This window comes from Pararge aegeria, chromosome 23 (assembly GCF_905163445.1).
Source record: "Pararge aegeria chromosome 23, ilParAegt1.1, whole genome shotgun sequence".
Lineage (NCBI taxonomy): Eukaryota > Metazoa > Arthropoda > Insecta > Lepidoptera > Nymphalidae > Pararge > Pararge aegeria.
Window position 1 is genome coordinate 11,696,128 of NC_053202.1, and position 20,625 is coordinate 11,716,752.

Below are 20,625 nucleotides of genomic sequence, written 5' to 3' on the forward strand. Positions count from 1 at the left end.
CCGGCTAAGTTTGTTGTGGGCTTCTTCTTAAACCAGGACGCGTTTGGAACCCTCGTAGCTTTAGTTTTAAGTTTACGAATGTGGTTATCGCCATCATCTCACTACCGTGTAATTCTTATGTACGCATCAAAAGTGCCACCTATGGGCCTACTTGAATAAAGATATTTTTGACTTTGACTTTGACTATATATATAGATATATTTAGTGTATACAAACGTTAAGCGAGTATCTACTGTTCAGTGCAATTCGTAAATTCTTCAATATAAAGTCTACGGCATGACAAAAAGCCACTAACCTAAAGAAGAACTTTACGTCCCCACACACAACGAGAGCGCATTCGCACACATCCGTGAACTACGAGTAGGTATCGAATACACCCGCAGCAACTAGAATGCCCTCTATGCCGTGCACTCCGGCCGTAGACATCCAATGACTAATTCTACCGTAGTTTACTTCCGGTAACTATTTCTACTAAACTCACCACTAATTCCACTAAACATAGGGCGCCGGTGAGATTTGTTTCGGAAGTGGGAAAGTCATTTGAAAGGTGCGAGCTTTTTAATTCTTTATTTCTAGAGTAGTTTTGGCACATCGATACTTTTTTGATGGAGTTAAAACATTTATTGTACCCTTTATATTAGCTTCGGCTATATGTATGTTTGTAACCGACTCCTTTGGACTTGATTTTAACCTTCAAACGGTCTGATTTCGTTCAAACTTTGTAGATATAACGAGAACCGATGATAATTCACTAATTTTATAAGATTATTCCATTTTTCAATTTGCTAAATAAGATTTTTGTTAATTTATATAATTTCTATCTATAGTCGAAAAGGCGGGAATGATGTTAATTTTATTTTCCAACAATTATCTTTAACCGATATTTCTAATATTAACAAAATTGATGGTGAATGGTAAACCAATTAATTTTGCTATAATAAAAAAAGTAGTTTAAGAAAAACTAAAAATCACACTTTTATAAATAAACAAAACTAAAAGGTAGAAATTAGTTTGGTTTTTTATACCAAGCTTGTTTTTTATTTGAACTATTAATTTTTTGTACGTAGTAGACAGTGGCGTGCACTTCATACGTGCACAAAAGCTCTGCATACCCTAAAATTTATATATATCTCGTGAAACGGGAGGATTTTTGCCGTTTTATGCAATTTTCCTGCTGTATGCATACTCTGGTAAGCAACCAAGTGCACGCCACTGGAAGTAGAGTAATAAAGCCGATATCAAGATAAGAACAGAATATCAAGCTTGATATCAAGTATGGATTATCTGATACTTGATAAGCTGATCTTTGATTGATGTCGGTTTAATAAACAGTCCCTGAGTTGATTGTAAAACGTTAAGATGCTGATTATTCCAGGATGAAATAAGTTTACTATAATTAAATTCTTGTACCTACTCTCATCAAAAAAAGATATGTTATTTTTAACGATATCTTTCTGACCAAATGCTTAATGCACTTTACACTATATATTTATAGACAAACTACCCAACTTCAAAAATAAGTAATTAAAAATACTTGTTTGTTTAGTAGGTAAATATGACAGATTATTTTAATTATGATTAATTCACTCACTTGGCAGCACGTCTTTGTATTATTGTGGTAATTTGTCACGGCTCTCCCACTATATTAGACTAAAGAAAATTCAGAAATCATAAATTCCCAGATTTGCCCAAACGTTCGAACCTTGGACCTCCCACGTTTAAGACAGCGCTCACAACTACGCCAGGGGAGTCGGGGTTATATAAAAAGGTCTCTACGCCCATAACGGCTACTGCTTCCAATAACACCTTTAATAATCCAAGAAAAAAACGTAAATGACCACCCAACACCTTACTAATAACAAAACTACATCTATATTTCCGAAACCCATTCAAACGACACCCCATAATTAGGGGGGGCAATGTTTGATGGAAATAGTTTACGGAAATACATTTTGGTAAACGCATCCGCGCATCACTGATGCATTCACCATACCTTATTTATTTACTCGAGTTACTTTTTACACGCTTTATATTCAAATTCAAAATTCAAAATTCATTTATTTCAAGTAGGCCTAATATAAGCACTTTTGAAACGTCAAGTCTGTCTGTTTGTAGTGATTCTACCACCGGTTCGGAAGGCAGATTCTACCGAGAAGAAGCCGGCAAGAAACTCAGCAGTTGCTCTTTTCCAACATCAACAATTTACATTTTGCATTTTAACATTCATTTTTCTATCTTGTGAGAGCTGAAAGCGGAGGCGGATGCTTCCAAGCAACCTTGTCATTAAAAAATTCATCAATTGTATAGTAACCTCGCTGTAATAAATGTGTTTTAACAAATTCTTTAAACTTGTGCAGATCCAAAATCACCTTAGGAATCATATTACTTATAAAAGCGTTTACTCAATCCCACAAATGATCCCTGTACCTTACGCAGACGATATGCATATGGCACTAATTTGTGACCATTTCTTGTAAGTCGACTGTTTATGTCCACTTTTTGATTATAAAGACTAATATGTTGTCTTACAAATACTATATTGTTATAAATATATTGTGAAGCTACAGTAAGTATGCTACAGTAAGTATGTAGTATATATATTTCTTTAAACTTCTCACGGAGGGATTATATTAGCTTTACCTGTATGTTTGTATGTTTGTAACCGACTCCTTTGGACTTGATTTTTACCCTTTTCCAACGGTCTGATTACGTTTGAACTTTGCAGATGACATTACACTTATTCGATAAGCTTATTCCATTTTCAATTTCCAAAATAAGATTTTCGTCAATTTATATAATCTGTAGTCGATAAGGCGGGAATGAAGTTAATTTTAATTTCCAACCATTATCTTAAGGCGATTCCTCTTATTATTTATTTATTTATTAACGATTATATTTATTTATTTATTTATTAACGATTGCGAACGGATTAATTGTGTTATAATAAAAATCATAGTTTAAAAAAACACGCTTTTATGGAACTAAACTAAAAGGTAGAAATAAGTTTGTTTTTTTATACAACGCCTGTTTTTTTGTTTATTTGAACTATTAATTTATTATCTACTAGCTGGTGCCCGCGACTTCGTCTGCGTTTGATTTTGTTTTTTGAAGTTGCATTCAATTTAGTTGTAGTTCTAAAAAAGATTAAAGTATTCAGTATCGCTAAGCCTTAAATGAGGGGTTCGCTGCTGTCCGCTGAGGAGTTCTGACCTCTATCTCCAACCACATTCAGATCTACACAAAGTTTGGGCAAAATTAAACACATATTATAATCTCTATAGTACAAAAATAATTATTTAAATCGATTATAATCTGTCGGAGTTATGGTGTAAAATCGTCAAACCCTTTCATCCCCTCTCTCAAAGGAACCGAGCTTAATGTCGGGATAAAAAGTATACTATATTACTTCTAACACTTCCAAGAATATGTGTACAAAGTTTTATGAAGATCGGTTAAGTAGTTTTTGCGTGAAAGCGTAACACACAAACTTACATTGACATTTATAATATTAGTATTGATAGGGAAGTAGGGATTCCTTAATTTTGTAACAAAAGACGTGACAAACCTTATCATAGACAAGAAAATATACCGACAAGGAAACACTCATAAGATATGTCTAACCTAGGCAGTGAGAGAGAGAGAGAGAGAGAGAGAGAGAGAAGGAGAATATGTGTGTGTAACAGTACAAAAGTAAACCTTATCATCATCATCATATAACCGATAGACGTCCACTGCTGGACATAGGTCTTTTGTAGGGAGTTCCAAATTCCACGGTTTTGTGTCGCTTGCGTCCAGCGGCTACCTGCGACGCGCTTGATGTCGTCAGTCCACCTCGTTGGGGGTCGACCAACGTTGGCTTACCAGTGCGTGGTTGACATTCCAGCACCCTGGGACCCCGACGTCCATCAATTCTCCGAGCTATGTGCCCCGCCCGTTGCCATTACAGCTTCGCGACTCGTTGAGCTATGTTACTCTGGTTCTTCTCTTCTCTGTTCTCTGGAGCTTTATAAGTATCTGTACTTATATTATGAAGCTGCAGAGTTTGTTTGAACGCGCTTATCTCAGGAACTAATGGTCCCAATTTGAAAATAAAAATGTACTTATATAACTTTTGAGGGCTTCCGATAAGCGCGATGCGTACATACGGTTAAAGTAACACCAAAACAATGTATTACGGAATTGTCCCTCTTTGAAACTTCTAAAAACGTCTGCTACCATATTAAGACAAAACTTTTAACAGGTTGACTCATACAAAATTCTCCGTTTATAAATCCTAAAAAAAAACAATATATAATTACGGAGTTGTACCTCTATTTAACTCCTAAAAAAGTCTGCTACGGCATATGACTTTCTTTTAAGGTTGACTGATAAGCAGACGAAGTCGCGGGGGCCCGCTAAAATAAATATTTTGATTGTCATCTGCCGGTGTATTAGAGTATCACTTACAGTAATACAAAAACCAATTTAAATATTATATTTGGTAATAACAGGAAGGTATAATTTAAAAACACAATAGATATGTATTTCAGGCATGAAATGACTTAATATAACGATACCGGAAATGTACTTGATTGGTCAATCATAGCGCGGGAAAATGAGCAATATGGCGCTAGTTCCGGTAATGGCGTACAAAGTTAATAACATTGGAATATCAAATTGCTAATGGGGATCGATTTTCGATTCAGAATTTTTCTGGGTAAAAAGTAATTTCCATAAATATCATATCAACCTACCTACCGGCCTGCTGAAGGGTACGGGTTCCGTCCCATAATGAGAAGGCTGTCCACCACGCTGGCCCAGTGCGGATTGGTGGACTCACACACCTTTGAAAGCACTCAGGCATGCAGGTTTCCTCACGATGTTTTCCTTCACCGTTGAAGCAAGTGATATTTTAATATCCGTCATTTTGTGGCTAGACAGTGATTAGAAAAAAAATATTTGTAATTTTCCTGTACTATATGTTGTGAACAAGCTGTTGGTGTTTCTTTAATAAATAAATAAAAAACAAAATAAATTACTTAATAACGCTATGTAAGAAAAGTTAGAGGTGCGTGCTGGGATTCAAACCCGGCCCCCCGCAAGTGAAGTCGAGCTCCCTCCCACTGAGCTATCACCGTTATGTAAATAGGTACCTACATAGCTATATATTTTATATATTAGTTTTCAATTGAATGCAGCAACGCTGTAACCAGTGCGGAGCAGGCTAAGAGGCGTAAATATTTATTTATTTATTTATTTCATATTGTACACATAGCAACTAAAATATACAAAATTGTAAAAACTTCACAAATTATTTAGATGCATAATATTTATAGGTTATAGTTATTAAATATGTACATTTACATCGCAAAATACCTATGTGTAATTGTAAAAAAATCCAATTGTTCATTGACTGCCGAACTAGTATGAACTGTGTTTCAGTAGTCAATCCTCTTCAATTATAGCCTCCTAAATTATGTATAGCCTTCCTCAATTATACTGGAAAAAGTACACAACGAGCAAATAGTGAGGAATTTTAACAAAAGGACATTAAAAATAAAATTTATAATTATAACATGCAAGTATATGTATAGTGGTGTTATGTATATTTATGCTTGCGTTGTTTTGTTATACTTTTCTTTTTTTATGTACTTTTTGTGGTGTGCAATAAAAATGTATTCATTCGTTCATTCATTCATTCAGTTTAGTTTCTGTGCCTTTTGGAGTCGAGACTTTGGGAACATGGGGTCCGGGGCTCGAGCTCTTTATAAAGAACCAGCTTTTCCTATTCCTCTTGAAAAACTTTGCCAAGAGGAATAGAACACCGATCATGAACACAGAACAGTGCACTATTTCAGAACGCTTGTGTCTCCTTTACTCTGCGTCCTATCAAGTATTTACGAAAAAAATCAATCAGCGCTAGCGTGAGCGTAACCTAAGCTTATCTTCCCATAGGAACTTTGACTTTTTCCGGGATAAAAAACTTGTCACTCTCCGGCCCATAAACTATTTCTATGAAAAATTCACAACAACCCGTAGCTCTGTTACAGCGTTATTGATGGACAAACAAACATACATTCGTAAGGATTATCGCAAAGAGTTATCGGTGACCCTAGAGCCGACAGTTAAAATGGCGAAAGAAATAGTTTGGCCTTTCAAACGGGCAATGCTGTTAGCTTCTTTGGTTCCTACAATGCCTCGCTGCGGTGGTTTTGAAGACGTTTTAGATTTAACTTAGTTTTATTCTGATACAAAGGTTATTTTAGGTTATGTTCGTTTGTAAATATAATTAAATGCAGTTACGTTAAAAATTTTAAAAATAAAGTTCAAACGGCCCGCCACCTCTCACTTCACAGGGATGTGGCTAGCTCACAATTTGTTTCCCATTTTCCCATTTTATGGTTATACAAAAATATAAAGGATCAGCATATTAAGAGTTATAAAAAGACCTTAAGTATTTATAGCTCGTTCTGGACATTTTCTTAATTTTATATCATCTGCATACCCTTTGCATATGTACGCCACTGGGTATATACCTATGTGATATGTCCCCCATCACTTGTAAGTCACATTAAAACTTACCTATGTTTCGGACACAACGAAAAAACAGCCTTAATTCACTACGCTATAAGGTCTTGAAATGCTAAACAAATGCTATATTGTTTTAAAGTAAATTAAAATTGACGTTCAGTCGGCCATTTTGGAGCCGTTATTTACTTTTCGGTAAAGTTACGGTCCGCTGAGTTGCGGTGTTGAAAAGTACTTAGTACCTAATCTAATTTGACGTTTGATTTTGATATAGGTACCTACTATAAACATCAAGTTAAATTGTTACAGTAATAATAAATGTTTTTAGTGTTGAGCCGACCGTTATTGTCCCGATAGTCGTTTCAGTCAATGGTTTTCTCGCGAAAAGCTTCGACCAACACGTTAAATAAAAATAAATAAATATACTAAGATAATGCACACATCGCCATCTAGTCCCAAAGTAAGCGTAGCTTGTGTTATGGGTACTAAGACGACTGTTGAATATTTTTATGAATAATATAAATAAATACATATACCTAATACTTATTCAGAATACCCAGACACTGAAAAACATTCATGTTTACCACACAAACATTTTCCAGTTGTGGGAATCGTACCCTCGTCTTGGACTCAAAAAGCAGGGTCGCTGCCCACTGTTCCACTCGGCCGTTAAGAAGCTTTCGCTTGAAACGGTGCGTATTGTTAGGAGTTTCCTTACTCCGAAGAACTGACCGCCACCGGTCACTTGGGCATTCAAAAGATTCGCAAACTGAAAAGTCGATGTTTTTTTAAAACATTCTACCTAGTAGTGTTTTCATTTACCTATATAATTTAGCATTGTAAAGAAATAAAAAAATTAAAATCGATAAATGGTAGAAATAAATTAAACAAGAAAACTTAATAAAATGCTTTTATATGCCTACACATAACTAAAAATTAAACGGGCTAGTTAAAACCCCGCGACTTCTTATAGGTAGGTAGGTACGTGAATTTGTCATACTTATACAAACTGTCGGAAGCGGTGATAGCCCAGTGGTTAGAAGCTCGACCTCACTTTCGGGGGCCGAGTTCGAATCTCAGCACGCTCTAACTGTTCTAGATTATGTGCGTTTTAAGTAATTAAAATATAACTTGCTTCAATTTTGACGATACCTGCATGCCTGAGAGTTCTTCGTCATGTTGCCAAAGGCTTGTGGAGTCCACCAATCCGCACTGGGCCAGCGTGGTGGACTACGGCCTCTACTTCTTCTCATTGTATATAGGAGACCCGTGCTCCGTAGTGGGCCATTAATGGGTTCATACCTATGATGATCCTCAATTTTAATCATTTCAATTTGGTGTATAACTAGAGTAAATTATTATTAAAGAAAATTAATTTAGAACTATTTACCTACATAGAGTTTACCTACATAGTTAGGAAATTAAGTAGCGATATAATTTCCTACCCTTAGAAAGGTGGACCTACGAAAGATAAAATGTCATGGAATTACGTACCTACCAATAGGTTTTTTTTTTAAATTTATATACCTACCTAGTATTTAAAATCTAGTGATAAGCGACCCGGGAGGTATCTTTGCATCGTTCGAGTCCATGTAGGACTGAATCTTATCGAAAATGCACCCGTATTTATTTAAAATACCCACCAAATCAATGTCATGAACATAATCAAATGTAATTTCAATTGTTTCTTGGACACTATTTATCAATTGAATGATAATGATAAGGGTTTTGTATAAAATCCTTATAAATTTAATAAAATATCTGGCCAATATGAATTTATAGTTATCAGAAGTTTAATTATTTTTATTTCTTTATAAGCTTCTAAGCCCTAAAGGTAAAGTTAAAAAGATTTATCTAAGTATTGATTGTTTGTTTTGTACAAACTTCCCTAATAAGTAAGTATTCCTATAGCGCTGCCCACTGCGCCAATCCGCTATCCAATCTTAGATAGGTTACATATTATTGTGAAATCTTCTATACTTTGAGTCAAGTCAAAGTCAAACAAAGTCAAATATTTATTTATTCAAATAGGCGCATACATGGCACTTTAGATGAGTAAATTACATGTAAAATATGACATAGGAGTGAGTTGATGACTAAATTCGTCAACTTAAAACTAAAAGCTACGAGGGTTCCAAACACGCCCTGGTCTAAGAAGAAGCCCTCAACAAACTTAGCTGGTTGTTATTATTTTTGTTCTCCATTCACATTGTCATTTAAAACCATTAAAGAAGCAACCTGGTTAGAGCAATAATTTACACCCAAGTATTTTTATCGTTGACGTATTCCTTAATACTATAATGGGACTTTTCTTTAAGTTTACGTTTAATACAAACTTTGAACTTTTTCAGAGACATCTCCAAGATATCAACTAGTAGTTTATTGTAAAATTGTATACAATTTCCTTTAAATGAATTACCTACTTATTTTATTTAGTCTAGTATATTGTACTGTATACCTATATCAACAGCATAATTTCATTAGTTTGATACTTTTAGTTAAAATTCTAAATTCCAAAATGTTTTATTCATGTAGACCTTAAATAATTTTAAACTTATAAACAGCAATAGCTTTAGGTTCCGGTTATTTCCCTGTGTCACTCCCTAGTCTTCTAATTAGAACGTTTAACATATTATTTGCGTACGTACTATCGCACCGGTTTGGAAGCCAATAAGTATGTCAGTAAACGTCAAGACTGGCGATAAATGTGTTATGATTACAAAGTAGGTATCCAGTTATTTAATTAACACGAGACCTAAGCTAGCAATTAGCCATTATTAACTCCCACTAATAGCTGACAGCAATAAATATTTCTAATAGAGCTGACAACTATTGAATTTAGGCGATTAGCCGATGAACTATAAATGAAGTACAGCACTTAGCCATCCCTCAGTGACAAACGCCAGCCCTATCTGCACTGAATAATTGAGAGCCGTACTTAGACTGGCGTCTTCATCCTGGTAATTAAACGGCTTCCCCCTCTCCCTGACGCAAACCACCTCACAAAGCTAAATTAATCACTACAAAGCCCCCAGTCCTGGGCCCGATTAAAAAGTTTTATTGGATGCCCGAGTGTGAAACCGCGCCGCGCCCATCGCGTGACTGACGCCCAATCAGCGCGGGCAGAGGCGTAAAATGGGGCGCTGTTATTGGTGGATATTACATAAACCACGCCTCGATTCGCCGCCCGACGCAGGGCTGTCACTTACAACGTCAGTTGACCGATGCGCGTCGAACCGTCAACCGTATCTCGTGAAACGTGTAACAGCCTCCGATTATTTGTGACTGTGTTATGTGAACTAAAATGGAGGAGGAGTCGATGTCCGGGCACAGCTGTTCCGAGGACGATATCAGTGTCGGGCGCCCTTCGCCGGCGCCTTCGCGATCGCAATCCCCCCAGGACTATTTCAGACCGCTGAAACGGTTGAAAATGGCTTCCGAGCCAGTTGAGGAGCGTCGCGGCGAAGGCGTCAAAAGCTTTTCAATACTGGACATTCTTTCGCATAGTCCGAGAACGCCTCCGCGGATAGTCAGGCCATGGGATGCGTCAGGGTTCGAGAGGCTCCAGCGGTTGCAGCGTTTAGCTGGTGCTGCTTTATTGGATGGTGAGCGCTGGAGACTGGCAGCGCTGGGATTGTTAAGGCCGAGAGAAATGCCAGCGGAATGCTGCGATTCAGCGTCTGAAAGGTCTTCCTCCGCTTCGGATTGCTGTTCGGAGCCAAGGCGGTTGTCACAGGGGGGTTCGAATGCACCCCACACGCCCTTAGATGCCCTGTTCCATATGACTAGCAAAACCTTCGAGGCGAACAACGCTGACAGTGGAGGTTAGTGTTTTTTTTTTAACTTTATTTAAAAAGGTTTGAGGCCGCTCTGTGAAAGCCATTTAATTATGTGTACCTACTTAACTTACCGCTACATTAAATAAATCCATTATTTTTTTTATAATTTGGATGATATCTATCCTACAACTACACTTACCTATACCGCCAGTAGATTGACAATTCATATTGAAAATACTTCATAGTTACATTCCATCAAAATATGGAATACGTCCTCCACCACACCGCATTCTGGTCGGTTGGGTGTCGAAACCTTAACCATTAAAGTGTTGGTTTTTTTTTGCTTTTAGTGTTTACCTTTATAGGAAACCTATTAGAATATTTTGTAGAGACAGGATTTGATCATATTACGAGTCAAGGTAGATTATTGACGTTCGTGCATTCAATTTTAGTTAGGTATGCCGTCCGAATGTGTTTCAAATGTGCTAACTAATTTTAGGTATTTTTACAATAACAAGTATATCTACATAAATTCCTTCACTAAAACTGTAACTTATATAAGCATAGTTATTTAAAAGGTAGGTTAACATATACAAATAAAGATTAAAACAGTGCTATTAAGCCATATTTTTTTTAGAATACGAATCAACTTGCTAGACTTTTAGTTTTAAAACGTATAGGTACCTAGGTATTTATTTACCTAGGCTAGGTTGGACGTAAATATACCTGCTAGGTTACTCATGCTGTAATAAGTATCTATGTAAAGTCTCAAAACATACGAAGATAATATAGATATCCAAGAAGTTGATACTACTTTACTGGTGTAAAAGTGCCTTCTATATGATTTAAACTTTGACCTAAAAAGCGGTTTTTAATGAATAATCAAATATGTAAGATTAAACTAAAGTGAGTTGTTAATACGAAATATTGTGGTTATTTTCTTACTTACTAAATACTCTTACATTATACTTGGTACCTAATACAAACTTCTAAGGTTGTCAAAGATCCCTAATATCTGAGGGATAAGGTCACCCAATTTTTCCTTCTGTGTTTTGTGATTGATGAGCAAATATTTAAAATTAGGTAGGATATATTTATCCTATCTGAGTAGATAACCTATATTTACTAATCTTGAAATATGGAGAGCATTTATTAAACAAAGGTAGGTAGTAATACGTATCAAAATGAAAGGATATAAAACTTTTTATTTTACACCTAGAATTAATTCTAGGATAAAACTACACTAATTTCACAGAATATATCTAGGTAATATAAATATCGGTAAATAGGTTTTCATCAATAAAATTATCCATATACCTTCAATCTTAGTATTCAACACGATAAATACGTGTAATTTATATATAGAACCAAATCTAGCGTGATAGGTAATATCTAGAATTCTATTATTTACTAGCTGTCCCGTCGAACTTCGTGTCGCGGATAATATTTTTTTTTTTATATTTAAATACTTTTCATCCTATTCCGGTCTAAGCACTCCAAAATATTAAATATCATAAAAATTGGTCCAGCCGTTCTTGAGTTATAAATGGTGTAACTAACACAACTTTCTTTTATATATACTTACTAGCTGTTGCCCGCGACTTCGTCTGCGTTTGATTTTGTATTTTTAAAGCATTCAGTATCGCTAAGCCTTAAATTAGTATAGTAGTATTATATATATATAACATGTGAATGTCAATTAATTATAGAAAAATTATTTGCAATAAAATAAAATTGCGACTATAAATAAAAATCTAAACTATCCTATCTCTTAAGTTGGAACAGACTGCTCACGGTGTGCCAATTTAATTTAAAATCGGTTAAGTAGTTTAGGAGTCCATCGCGGACAAACATCGTGACAAGAGATTTATATATATTAAGATAGATAGAATTATATTTTTTCTTTTGATTAAAAATGAGGAGATCCGTAGAAGTATCTACTAGAGTTACCGACATAGAGTCGCGAAGCTGAAGTGGCAATTGGCGGGGCAGATAGTTTGGAGAACCTATGGACGTCGGGGTTTCAGTAGCGCAGCGTTGGTCGACACCCAACTAGGTGGACAGACGACACTGGATACAAGCGGCCCACAATCGTGGAGTTTGGAACTCCCTACAGAAGACCTATGTCCAGCAGTGGACGTCAGTCGGTTGATAATGAAACTTTATTAATTCTACAATATAATAATACTAACGTCACAAAATATACTTATCTAGTTAGTATAAAAATAGGAAGGTCATTTATATCAATGAAATTCTCCTTGTTGTCTCTTCATTCTTTGATAAGTATCTACTTAAAACGATATTTTTTTTCAATATTGTGATTTAATTAAAGAAATACGGACAAAATCTAGTAGGTATAGTTGATAATAACATAAACTTTATTAATTCTAGGATACAATTATTTTGTTCTCATCTATAAAATTCTTAAAAAAAACATTGTATTTGACACGATAATAGTAGGTAATTAATATTGTAATTTAATTAAAAGCACCTAAGGGCAAAATCTAGCGTAGTTGGTTAGTAATATTTATTATTATTCTAACGTGACAGAATATGTAAAGGTTAAGTAGGTTTGTATCAATCAAATTCTCCATATTCCTTAAATTTATCAATTGAACATGTTAATGTTTATCAATATTGTTATTTAGAATGGAATAGGTTTTATTTGCTTCAATATGGGTGTTGAAAACTGTTGATTTTAAAATGTCATTTAATCATCTGCGTATTTATTCATACATTTTATTAATTCTATTATATAATCATGCTAACGTCACAGAATATACCAAGGTAGCATAAAGATAGGAAGGCAGGTTCTGTTAAAACCTGTAATTTACGTTTGTAAAATCGCCACTAACGCTAACAAGTGCAGCAATTTAGTGTTTGCTGACAACCAGTAATACGAATTTGATGACTTCAATCAAATACCTAATGCGCTGCGTCATCGTTAATATTATGGATTTGGTATTCGGTATTTGGATTTACTCTGTGGGTGCATTGTTTAAATGCAAATTATAGAGTTCAGAAATGTCTCTACGTAAGCTCTGCACACTTACGTACCTACAAGTTGGAATTGGACGAATAAGCTGGCATCAAATCAATCTTATTTCAAATAATCTGTTTAAATATAGATTACTGCTTAGTTTGTCCGTGTTTCTTAAGGTTTTTTACATATCCCGTGGAAACCGTTCGGTTTTTCCTGAGTTAAAAAGTGCTCTCCGTCTTTTCACTAAATCTATTCCAATAATTAAGATGATTATATAGGTATTTATGTTATATATTTTATTTGTATTTATAAGTAATATATTTATATATATATATATTTTATTTATATATTTGTATAATTTTAAATATTATTTATTGCACCACCTACCTCTTCTCTATGTTTTTTCCTTTTACGCCATTGGTTGCCTGGAAGAAATCGCTATGTAGCGATAAGGCCACCAAATTGTACTCTCTTGATATGTATTTATATCTCTGTAACTACTTTTTTTCTTTGTTGTACAATAAAAGTGTATTCATTCATGATCGGTCGCTTAGTTAAAGCGCGAAGGAAAGAGAAACCAACAAACAACCTTCGCATTTATAATATTACTGGCTGTTGCCCGCGTTTGTTTTACTGGGACAAAGTTAACCTACGTCTTTCCAACTAGGACCTTTCTGACAAAAACCATGTTGATTGGTTATTTGGTATATTCATCATCATCACAACAACCCATTACCGGCCCTCTACAGTGCACGGGTCTCCTCGCACAATGAAGAAGGGGTTAAGGCCGTAGTCCACCACGCTGGCCCAGTGCTGATTGGTGGACTCCACACACCTTTGAGAACATTATGTAGATCTCTCAGGTATGCAGGTTTCCTCACGATGTTTTCCTTCACCGTTGAAGCAAGTGATATTTTAATTAATTAAAACGCATGTAACTTTGAAAAGTTAGCGGTGCGTGCTGGGATTCGAACTCGGCCCCCCAAAAGTGAAGTCGAGCTCCTACCCAATGCGCTATCGCCGCGTCTACAACAATATCGTAGTCATAGGTACATTCGCATTTATTAGGTATATAACTAGCTGATGCCTGAAGTTCTTCGTAAAACCTTAATAAACGCACTTATTACGCACTTCTTACATATCCCGTGGGAATCGTTCGTTTTCCGATTATAAAAAGTTTTACTTATTTATTTACTTACTAGCTGTTGCCCGCGACTTCGTCTGCGTTTGATTTTGTTTTTTGATGTGGGATTAAATTTAGTTGTAGATCTAATACAATTTTAACTTTTTAAGTATTCAGTATCTCTAAGCCTTAAATGAGGGGTTTGCCACTGTCCCCTGAGGAGGTCTGTCCTCTATCTTCACCACAGTTTGGGCAAAATTATACACATATTAGAAACTCTATAGTACAAAAATAATTATTTAAATCTGTTATAATTTGTCGGAGTTATGGTGTAAAATCGTCAAACACTTTCATCCCCTCTCCCAAACGAACCGAGCTTAATGTCGGGATAAAAAGTATCCTATATTACTTTTAACACTTCCAAGAATATGTGTACAAAGTTTCATGATGATCGGTAAAGTAGTTTTTGCGTGAAAGCGTAACAAACAAACATACATTGACATTTATAATATTAGTAGGGATAGGGATTTATTCAGAATATTGGTAAGGGCACAGAATTGACACAATAAACATGGTGCCACGATAACTGTTGCAGTAGTATAAACTGTGTCGCAACAATTAACGCCCACCTCCAACAATAAATATATAGTACTAATAAATCTAAAGAAGAACATAGTAAATGCCAATAAAAAAAATAAAAAATATTAGAGCCGGGTAAGTCAATTAAACAAAGATAAAAAAAAACAACAAGTAGCCTTAGTTACTCTCCGTCCGCTCTAATAACTATGCCAAAAGTCAAGATGCTTAGTTAAGGCGTGGAGGACGGACAGACAAACAAACATACTTTTGCATTTATAATATTACAAGCTGTTGCCCGCGTTTGTCGGCGTTTGTTGCGATTTGTTACAAATGCCGTAAGAACCGTTTTTTTTACCGATAAAAAACTGCCTATGTTACTTCTCCGTCCGTTCAGCTGTGTGCCAGAAATCAAGTAGGCTGATTGCTTAATTATGGCTTGAAGAAAAGACAAACAAATAGACAAACAAACAGACAAACACACCTTCGCTTTACAATCTTATTAGTAAGGATACCAAGTAGCTGTTACCAACGTTGACATTGTTTACATAATAAGACATTTACACTAAAAAGTAACGAAAAGATTGTTTAAATTATGAGACATTTATTTACACTAAAAAGTAACGAAAAGATTGTTTGCATTATGATACATTTATTTACACTAAAAAGTAACGGAAAGATTGTTTACATTATAAGACATTAATTTACACTAAAAAGTAACGAATAGATTGTTTACATTATAAGAGATTCTGCTTACCGAACTGGCAGTAGTCTTTACAGAGATGACAATTCAATCGAACGTCAAAAGTAGGCCTACTTGAAATGGACGTTTAGTGTACACCTATGTGTAAACAGACTTTTTTTATCTCAAAAGTAGGATACAATAAAAGAGGTTTCAGCCTCGAATCATAATCTGTGGATAAAATGAAGGTACCACAAAGATAATTTTCGTCTTGATGTGTTTTGAAACCGATTAAAATAATGGATTTAGTTTGTCTACCTCCCTGGCATAATGGTAAACGCTGTGGTCTTTTAATTTGGTGGCCTCGAGTTTAACACCGGCAGGAGCATATTGGGAATTGATATCTTCTGAAGTTTTTTCGGGCTGGCCCGGCTTTGACAGGGGCCAGTTACCATACAATACCATACCATCAGACATAGACATGCAGCCAAGCAATTTAGCGTTTCGTTACGATGCCACGTAGAAACCGATCAAAAGCATGGGATTTGCAAAGCTAACTTCTATATTAACAGGTAAACCTAATAGGTCAAAGACTAACATTTAGTAGACTAGAATAAATTTAAAAAAAAACTGCCAATGTTCCGCGACCTGCCATTTAAATCCTTACACTGCTTTGTCACTGACCATCAAGTGAGTTCACACAATCGCTAAATTTTCATCGAACAAAAACTTACCTTTAAACGTGGCTTCGTTGTCATTTGGTTACTCAAATTTTGTGGAATTCAATACACTGCATCATTCAAATAAAACATTGATGGAGACAGATTAAAAAATAAAAAATAAAAGACCTAATTCGAAATAAGAACGAAACCCTCCATTCAACGCGAAGACAATGTTGCCATTGTAAAGAACCGCCGATTACCCCGCGATAACACTCATTGGTGATCGAAGCGATGTTAACATTGGTAATATTACGAAATAGGTGATTATGTCATGATTACAGTGCGGCGTTTGTAATTGAAACATCCCTGAATGGCGCATCTGCCTTCGCCGCTCTCTATTATTATTTTTGTGCGTGTTTTTTTTTAATTGTCATCGATTTTGTTGATTATGACGTTTAATGTACGCAGATACTTGCATGTAATGATCGGTGTTAGAGTTGCGTCATGTTATGTAGCTATTTAATTGGAGTTAAACTCTACCTTATGCTTATGATTACGAATGCGTGTGTCAAAGTTGGTTTGTTTTTTTTACGGCATAAATCAGCAGTAGATTCACTGATTTTTGCGTAATGTTTATAGAATAGAAAATGCCTATGCAACACTTATTTTGTAACAAAGCCATGTAAAAAAGGAGTGATCGGAGTTCATAATTAATTTAGTTATTTAGTAATTCAGTTTTTTTTTTATATTTAAAAAAAAAAAAAATCGGTGTGTATTATATGTAATGTTATATATCATCATCATCATCATGTCAACCAATCGACGTCCCCTCCTGGACTCCTCTTTTGTAGGGAGTTCCACAATACATGGTCCCGGGCCGCTTGCCTCCAGTGGCTCCCAGCTACTCGCCTGATGTCATCTGTCCACCTCGTTGGGGGCCGACCTACGCTGCGCTTACCGGTGCGGGGTCGCCATTCCAGCAACTTAAGACTAACCCAACGTCCATCGGTTCTCCGAACTATGTGCCCTGCCCATTGCCACATCAGCTTCGCGACTAGCTGAGCTATGTCGGAAACTCTAGTTCTTCTACGGATCTCCTCATTTCTGATTTGATCACGTAGAGATACTCCTAGCATAGCTCTCTCCATCGCCCGCTGACTGACTCTGAGCCTTCTTATGTGGCCCATAGTTAGCGGCCATGTCTCAGTTCCATAAGTCATCACTGGCAACACGCACTATTCGAAGACTTTGGTCTTCAGGCACTGAGGGATTTTGGATGTTATATATACCTAATGCTAAATCATATACTAATACGAGCAGAAATTACGTTTTATAAGCTGTAGATATTGATTTTTCTAATCAAATTGCATTATCAATGTAGGTGCCTATAATAAAATAAATACCTAATTGAAGATCAGTTGTACGGTTTAAATACCCATATTAGTAGGCAGATATCTGACTAAAGAAAAATGTAAATCGACATTAAATAACGGACGGCTCTTAGCAGCTCTCACCAACAAATGCATTTTAAATTAACTCCCCGCACCTCACAATGGCAGACATTTATAAAAATTAACCACTTAATAATATAACAGAACAAATCAATGAGCCTTTAAAGACCCCAAAAGTTACACGCAGTCATTCAACCGTCCCTTTTGAAGAAAAAAAATATTAGCGTAATTTACACGGCCTTTGGCAAAAAAAAGTGCAAAAAAAAAGCTATTGTCGATGGTACAAAAGAAGACATCACTGCATTAACAACGGGTATTCAAAATTCGAATAGACGTCAGAAGGAAAGGCGGGATTGTCTATGCTCCATATGCTACGAGATTAACATATTAGAGCGCTGGCAGTCATTTGTCATTGGCGCTGCACTGCGCTTGATTGAGGAAGTCATTTCTAGTTTATGAGCGGAAATAATATTTTTTCACCATCCCCTCTGCGTTGCATTAGAGATTATTGTTGGGTGATATGTATATTATCTACTGTGCATTAGGCAAACATAAATATGGGAGGATTCTTGCTGTCTATAATACAGGAAGTCCATAACATACATTTATAAAATACTCACCAATATAAGATGTGAGGTATGCATTTGGTTGTATAAATATTATAATTACTTTACATGTACCTACCTATGATAAATAAATAAATATTTTTTTTTATAAAAATTAAAAAAAAAAATAATAATAATACAGGAAGTATTTCTTTCTATTTTTTATAGACGGAATTTACGGCGCGCATGATAGCAGAACTATTGCGTAATTTGGCGACTAAATTAAAAAGTATCGTAAGAACTCAGGTAGAGTAAAACCTACTTTAATCAAGGAGGCTCTTTATATTTCGCCAAGTTTGTCTGTTGTAGTAACTCTACCACCAGTTCGGAAGGCAGACTCTACAAAAAAAAGCCAGCAAGAAGTTTTTGTCTCTAAACGATTGACGTCATTTTGGCTCTGTGCGTTGTGAACCTTAGGATAAGGAAAACAAAAGGATAACAACTGCACGTTGTGCTAACTACATACTTTAACTTGGACTACATTTCACAAATAAAATAATACATAATATAATAAATATCAAAAAAAATATATTAAACTGATATATACCTACTTTAACGTATCATGAATACATTAAAAACAGTAAATACTATTACAAGTCGTCTTTAATGTAAACTACGCGCTGTAAGTATTGTCGTAGTAGATTATTTATATATGTATATGTATGAATGTTTCATAAGTGCCTGTGATAGGCCTACATGAATAAAGACAATTTGAATTCGAATTTGATCTCAACACAGTAGCTAGTTAGAATAAGATAGAATAGAAAAACTTTATTTAAACACAACACATTAAAAAAAAACACAAGGAAAACAGTAATAAATTCAAATTCAAATTCAATATTCATTTATTTCAAGCAGGAAACGGTAGGTTTGAAACGTCAAGTCAGTCTGTTTGTAGTGACTCTACCACCGGTTTGGAAGGGAGATTCCACTGAAAAGAGCCGGCAAGAAACTCAGCAGATTGCTCTTTTCCAACATCATTTTAAAGTTTAACAATTTTAATACTGAGTGCTAGGGTGCAAAGGCGGCCTTATCGCTAAAAGTGATCTTTTAAAGGCAACCTGAGCGTGCGAAGTGTACAATTTATTTGAGTACTTACTCAAATAAATTGTAGGCAAATCGACAAATAGTTGAATACCGCATATTGCGATCATTATAGAGATTGCATCTCGCAACTGGCTCTAAGTGCCGCTAAATGTACTCAACATGGTGGCATGAATGCGCGTGTCCACAATGGCGGCCTTACGGTTGTAAGTTCTCCATGTTCACGCACTTTTTTTATGGTAAACGGTAATAATTGATGGTCCAAGCAGATATCCATAGAAAACCTTCCTCTCTAAACAAACCTGCTTTCCGAGTCCAAGGCCGTGGGTTCGATTCCCACAGCTGTTTGTGTGTTGCACCGGTTCTCCTAAGATCGCACCGGTGCCTCCCTTAGAGCACGGGTCTCTTACCACAAGAAGGGTTTAGGCCGCAGTCCATCACGCTTACCCAGTGCAGAATGGTGGGCTTACACAGTGGCGTGCATAGGATTTCTGAACATGGTATGCATAAACAAGGAAGATGCCATAAAACGGAAAATTCTTTTTATACGATTGATGAATATTTAAAATGACATTTAGAATGATATTTAGGAAGAAATTACTAACAATTATTAACTTATTTGTATTCTTTGACATGTGCCCATATAAACTTAATTGTAATTTATTATTTTTTGTATTGTGTTATTATAAACATTGTTATTGCCAATATCTTAATTGTACCTAGTATTAACAAATTAAAATTTTAAACACTACCCTGACAACAATTTGCATGCCAATTTGGCGTGGTACAGTTAAGATCTGCATATATTTTTTTCCTGTAACACCAATTTACCTGTATCAGCAAATAAATAAAATTGAATTGAAAAAAGTCGTTCGCATTTATGAAGTATACAAAAAATTTGGGTAGGCAGAGCTTTTGCGCACGCATGAAGTGCACACCACTGGGCTTACACACCCTTGAGAACATAATGGATAAACTTTCAGCCATAAATGCAGGTTTACTCACATTATTTCCACCATTGAAGCAAGTGATATTTTGATTATTAAAATTAAGCCTAATTTGCTATATATATATATTATATTCCTACTCCGCGAAAAGCACGATAATCTGTATGGTTTAATTTATAATTTCTTCAATCCTTATACTCCGCACCAAACAGATCTTCGGCAATGTACACCATACAGATTATCCCACTTTTTGCGGAGTACAGCAA

The 20,625-nt window shown here is 35.5% G+C and overlaps 1 protein-coding gene across 1 annotated transcript in view; it reads left to right on the plus strand.

Moving 5' to 3' along the window:
* The first annotated feature begins 9,764 nt into the window (after nt 1–9,764).
* Nucleotides 9,765–20,625, plus strand: part of LOC120634312 (homeobox protein BarH-like 1b) — a 94,544-nt gene continuing 83,683 nt past the window's right edge. The window contains exon 1 of the mRNA XM_039904810.1: nt 9,765–10,331. Coding sequence (XP_039760744.1) covers nt 9,812–10,331 — 520 coding nt within the window. The 5' untranslated portion in view covers nt 9,765–9,811. The remainder of the gene's footprint in view (nt 10,332–20,625) is intronic.